Below are 6,000 nucleotides of genomic sequence, written 5' to 3'. Positions count from 1 at the left end.
ATATAGCATGCTAGCCAAAATAGCCCTTTTGTTAGCGCATAACTTTTCACTAACCCCTCATCCTTATTAGCTCCATTCCTTCAGTCACTTCTGGCTCCAGACAATTTTAAGATGGTGACAGTTCAAATTCCAAACTTGAGGCTTGAAAATAGTTTATCCTGTGGTCCTAGTGTTAATCATAAAGCTACTGCCAGCTGGTTGTACCTTTATAATAGAAGTAGGCTTAGATTAGACCAAAGACTGCAAGCCTGGCTCTGTCCATAGGTAACCTTCAGGTACCCATAATTTCAATAAAACAGCATACAATCTTGTTTGTTAAATCCCTACACACACAAAATCTTACCCAGGTGATAAACATCTTCAATATTTAGCAACACAGATGCTCTTAGCGTGATCATTTTTAATGTTAGCTGTTTCGGATCTTTATGCTAAGATAGCTAACTGAGTGATATAAATCTTCTCATCTTAATCTCAGCAGAAAGAAGCATGTTTCCTGAAAATATATCGATGGCCGTGACAGGATGACAAATGTATAAAATGCTGGTATTGATTCCTTTCGCCTCTCTCTTCATAATAAAACCTTTGGCTGCCAATTGAAGTAAGTTTTTGATATACAAACACAGTGTTAAATCTCCTGTTACATCACAGTGTCTACTTCAACACAACCACTGAACAGTTGGTGGCATCATCTCCAAGGCAGATTAAAGGAATTCTTTAAGCATTAAGGAAATACACTTAGTGCTTTTCCCCTATTTCAATTGTTATGCTAAGCTTAGCTAACTTGCTGGTTGCTAATGCTACATATTTTAGGGTGATGGCTACTTTCATTCAACTGACTAACACAATGGAATGTGTGGATTTCCCAAAGGCTTCAACTTGTTCTTCATTTATAATTTTATCGAAAAATGTATGACCATATTTGTCCAAATTATTTAATGTGCATTAGAGCCCGGCCAATATATTGATTTGCTGATGTATTTTGCCAGATATTCGACTTTATATCACTATGGGAGTATATGTTTTCTGATATGTGCCATGATAAAAAAGGAAATTCACTAAGAATGGATTGTGCCTGCCAATAGCTCCTCTGCTATCTGCTCCGTCTTAAGATCCAATTCACAAAAGCATACTGCGAAAATGATATTTAAGAGCAAACATGCCAGTTATGTTGTTTTGCTCTGTACAGTTTGCTCCTGTTTTGCGTCTGATTGTGGATTAGAGCCATCAGTGTCTCCTCTCTCTGCTGTGCAGAGCTGAGCTGTGAGCTCTCAATCTGATGGAGCTCAATTCTGTCCACATGTAGATAGATGAACCCGATCGGGGGGCATTCTCTCAGGTTTATTGTGCAGTGAAGTACACTTTACAGTTGTAAAACAACTTTCACACTTTATAACAAAGCTCCTTTTTGTAACAGCCCACACAGAGCAGCTTGTGTGGATAAAAAAAACCCACTCCTGCACCCGTCCTGCCATTACGACCCAGGACGTCTCCACACAAACGGACACAGTTGTGTGCATATTTACTGGGTTGAGTCATGACCTGATTTAATCCCTGATGTTTGATTAACCATATTGTAAAGTAATATTCACAGAGAAAGACTTGACCCATGTATTTGAAATTCTGTATTTCTTGTGGGATCTGGCACCGTGTGGTTCCTAGAGTGAAATTCAATGTTTTATCTAATAAGGCTCTTTTTCTTGAAAAGGGCCAATTGTGCCCCAAATGTCTGTATCATGAGTCAATTAAATACGCCCAAACAGCACCAGAGCACAGAGATGCTATTTGCTCTACAGCTCAGTGTGGGGAGCATCTAATCCTCACAGGGCTTATTGAATTAGACAGTCTTTTTGTTGCATATGCACAGGTTTACCATGGCATCTTTTGTGATTTAGATCCATAGTGCAGAAAACAATTGGGGTGTTTTAGAAATAACGTTATTATAAATTTGTCCTGCAGAGAAGAAACCATTGTTAACCATACTTTTAGCATTGTCTGCAGCACATGTTGCAGAGCGTCTCTGCTGAGCCCTAAGTTGGTCCGCACTAGAATTGTATTTTAAGGACGCTACATACAGTATAATAAAGTTATTTGAAAAATGAAGCAGCCATCTTGAGTTCCTTTGCATAGGCATATTGGTACTGAATTAGTGCACAATCTATAGGTATGCTCAAAAATCAACTAAATCAGCTTCTATATTCACATTTGGTACATTGTTCCACTTGTCCACTTGTCTTGTTGCCACCGTCTTTTTCTCCTCAAATCTATATCGGCCGAGCTCTAATGTGCATACAGACTATTAGAGATGTAAAAATGCTATTCATCTTTGTCAGCTGTTTTGTAATTAGCAATAAGTTATTTTGTATTGACCAGTGACATATGGGTTCCAGTTGTACTAATTTAAAACAGAGTCTGTGCCTCTTTCTTTCGATGTGGTGCCCCTTGTCTTCATGGGACTTCAGTCAGTCTTTTAAAGTACATTGAAGTCTTTGTAAAATCAATGTTCCTTGTTTCTGTACATACAAAGATGCACACAGTCTGAGTGACACATCTGTGATCAGTCCTCACTCGTGTGATTTAAAAAAGTTCCTAAGGATGATCCTTACAGAATAAAGAAGCGTCCTTTCATGCAAAAACAAGAAAAGAACAGAAATGGGTTTAACAAACATCATCATCCGTGCATTAATTGACGTAGTAAAGCCAGTAGATTACGTTGAAGAGGGAGAAGGAGAAGGGGAATATAATCCGTGACCATCTGTCGATGGCGTTCACATCAGTGAGGTCTGGGATTTTGATTTTCAGCTGTGAGGATCGTCTCCGCAGTCGTGATTTCCTTGGAAATGCATTCCTGTCCACGCTGGAGCGCGCTGACTCGCCCTGCCTGCTCGGCTTCCTGTACAGGACCCCTGAGTTGTCGTACAGGGTGGAGGAGGAGGAGTTGTGGGTCTCGGTCACGGTGGTGGTGATCTCGTTCTCTCCCACCTCGTTGTGTATCTCCAAGGTTGTCAGCAAAATGTTCCCCGGGGTGTCGACCTAGGCACAACAGACAGAAGTGGTGTTAAAAAATGGGCTGTGAGCTGGGGGCTTCAGTGACTGATGACACATGTGCAGCGTGCGTCGGGGGCCCGGGGCCGCCTTTTCCCAACAGTCTGACAGATTACAGCCAGGGAAACAGAGAGCATCCTTCACTACCTGGTTTCCTGTCCCAAAGTTAAATCAGTGCTCACAAATCAGCTCAAGGTTGAACAGGATGGCTCTTCTACTCGTGACAGCTTCTGCTGCCCACACAAAAACATATAAATCATGCGGACCTATGTGGCAAAAATGGAGGCCAATATGTACACAGATAAACAACAGTGTGATTACAAAGAACGAGAGAAGGTGACAAGGTAATATGTATTCACGCTGTAAACTTCACTGTCAACCAATTTAAAGACATGGCTCTAACTCCATCATGTAAAATTATAATAAGAACATGTGGAGATCCACCTCAAACCTCAGACCTGTTAGTTTGTAGAAACCAAAGGCAAAGTTTTGTATTTAATAACCTGGACCCCTTTTTTTTGCTTCAGTAGATTGATTGAACTGGCAAACAAGCCCAATCAAATACATAAATAATGTAGAAAACAATCCTAATAGATATTAACATAAAAGAAAGGATCTCTTCAGTTGGTCTTTGTTAGAGTAAGATCCTTTTTTGAACCAGAAACTCACTATCTTTAAAGCCACCAGACTCAATTGATAAAAACATGAATTTGACCTCACAGGACAAGGGAGTAGCTTGTATGCCACGGACCTTACTCGTTTGTTTGTTTGTTATTGTTTAGTGTTAGTGTATCTGAACTGTTTAAACATCACAGTCACACAATGCCAAAAACAAAACAGGCTAACAGATCGAGGCAGCAGAAGAGCAGCGACTCCTGTGTTCTGCCCGGTTAAATTACTTGAAAACGTCCACTTACATATTGTGATTGTTACTTTAATTGTCTGGCAACATTACAGAAACGATACCTTCACAAAAAGAGCTCCTCTAGGGAAAAGATCTTTTTCTCTTAGACCAGAACGAGCTGCTATATCAAGCTCTTCAAAGCCAACAGACTCCACTGGAAAAATCTTTCATTTAACCTTGCACAACACAGGAGTTGCAGGTCCTATGATGCCTCCGTCTTTAAGATGTTTTTTTTTCTTCTTTTCATTGTGTGACGATGGTGTCACAAATAGTTATTCAGGAAAACAAATTAACACAAACTAACCAATAAGTTCAGGGTTATATTAGCAACTCCCTTGTTGTGCGAGGTTAAATGACTGATGTCTGGTAGCCTGAAATGCCTGAGGTGGATTTCTGTGGGGTCTATTTGCTGTAATGTCATCAAACACTACAACAACCACAATCACAATCAGAACACATTGATGTTCATTTCAGCAACAAAACATGTCAAAAAAGGGGGCTCATTTATAAAAGTGCAGAATTCCCCCTCTAAACACATCAGGGAAATAATGTGACTCTAGATTAAAAAGGCTTAACGTTATAATTATGTGTCAGTGTTTGTGTTATAGACTTACTGGAGAGAGTCCCTGTAGTCCTTGTTCTGTGTGCTTTTGTTTGGAAAAGAATAGAGAGTAGATATAATTACTCCATGAGCCAAATTATAAGTAGGTATTTCATGCAAGTTTGATGAAGACAAAACAAAGATAAAACTCTTAATTACGGGGTGGTTTGTTTGCTCTTGCATTACAGGATGTGATGCAGGGCTACAAAAACACATCAAAACAATGAAACACCACCGACGGAGGAGGAATGTTAAGAGAAATACTCTTATATATGATGGTCATGGTAGAAATGGTGGGCTTAGACTCAGGGATTAAACATCATCAGTTGTTAAATGAGGCGTTTAAACTTGGGAGCAGGAGAGTTTAAGCGGAGGTTTCACAGATGTGACACAGCAGGCAGTGACAGACACTCACCCGTCGTGAGTGACGACGCCCTTGTACCTGATTGGACATTTTAAGAGACGAGGACTTGCAATTGCCTCCTTCCTGAAAGGACTAGCAGGGAGAAACAAAAACAAAGTATTATTGAGCTTTGGTCACATGATCTTCATGTTTGCTACATAAAGGTTGAAGTAATATCCTCTGAATCATAAACTGTAAATAGGAGATGGATATGGACTCTTGGTTTAAAAAACAAAGCCAGTGCAATAGAACCATTAAACATGCATTTCATCTAATGGCCAGCAGGGGGCGATTCCACTTGTTGCTAAAAAAAAGGAGTCAAAAGCTGTTTTCAGGGGCAGTCCTCCTGAATATTTCTAGAGAATTTCTTGTTTTTCACACATGCACCTCACAGTAGGAGACTCCCTGAGGCATGACACGACGCAGACATGAAGACTGGGAAATTCTTTAATGTAATGGTCAGTATTCACACAGCAGCCGTTTTCCTTTGTCATCATGCTCAAGGCTGCTCAAATGTTGGTTCAATGATACTGCTGGGAAACCATTTTCAGTTTTATATGGTTAATCAGGAACTGAAAGGATAATTGATGATACACATCCAGTAAAACACAACATTTGATAACCCACTAGCTACCTTTTGGCAACAGAAATCAATAGCATTAACTATTTATAGCTAATAATACTTTGGCAAGGAAGTGACTCCTTTAGAGTCATGTAACACAGCTACAGTAATATAAGACATCCGTCACTTCCTAGCTAACAGTTATACAAGGCAGTAAGTGGCTATGGTTGAATGTAATGTTAGCTGCAGTTTGAGCTAACTGGTTTATTGATATGGTTAAACTTTAAATATGGCCAGATTTTCACTGATCACATTTTTTTTAGTTGTTGATCACTCTGTGCTGATTCCACTTTGCAAATGTCCTTAATATATATGACTTACAGCATGGAACAAAGCAGGTATAACACATATAATTTGAGCGTCCCACCCTGAGCATGATGATAGAAGAAAATAGACCCTGTGTAAATAATGACAACAGATGTCTGTGA

At 39.7% G+C, this 6,000-nt stretch overlaps 1 protein-coding gene across 2 annotated transcripts in view; it reads right to left on the bottom strand.

Moving 5' to 3' along the window:
* Positions 1–1,186: 1,186 nt before the first annotated feature.
* Positions 1,187–6,000, bottom strand: part of gabrb3 (gamma-aminobutyric acid type A receptor subunit beta3) — a 60,003-nt gene continuing 55,189 nt past the window's right edge. The window contains exons 10-12 of one of the 2 annotated variants that reach the window (XM_061030330.1): positions 4,963–5,043; positions 4,561–4,593; positions 1,187–3,030 (exon numbers count right to left, since the gene is read on the bottom strand). In XM_061030330.1, coding sequence (XP_060886313.1) covers positions 2,680–3,030; positions 4,561–4,593; positions 4,963–5,043 — 465 coding nt within the window. In that variant the 3' untranslated portion in view covers positions 1,187–2,679. The remainder of the gene's footprint in view (positions 3,031–4,560; positions 4,594–4,962; positions 5,044–6,000) is intronic. The other variant, XM_061030340.1, reaches the window with a different exon arrangement.

The sequence above is a fragment of the Labrus mixtus genome, chromosome 3 (genome assembly GCF_963584025.1).
Source record: "Labrus mixtus chromosome 3, fLabMix1.1, whole genome shotgun sequence".
In the NCBI taxonomy this organism is placed as follows: Eukaryota; Metazoa; Chordata; class Actinopteri; order Labriformes; family Labridae; genus Labrus; species Labrus mixtus.
Note: the sequence above shows the minus strand (reverse complement) of the source record. Positions and strands in the feature narration are given on the sequence as shown.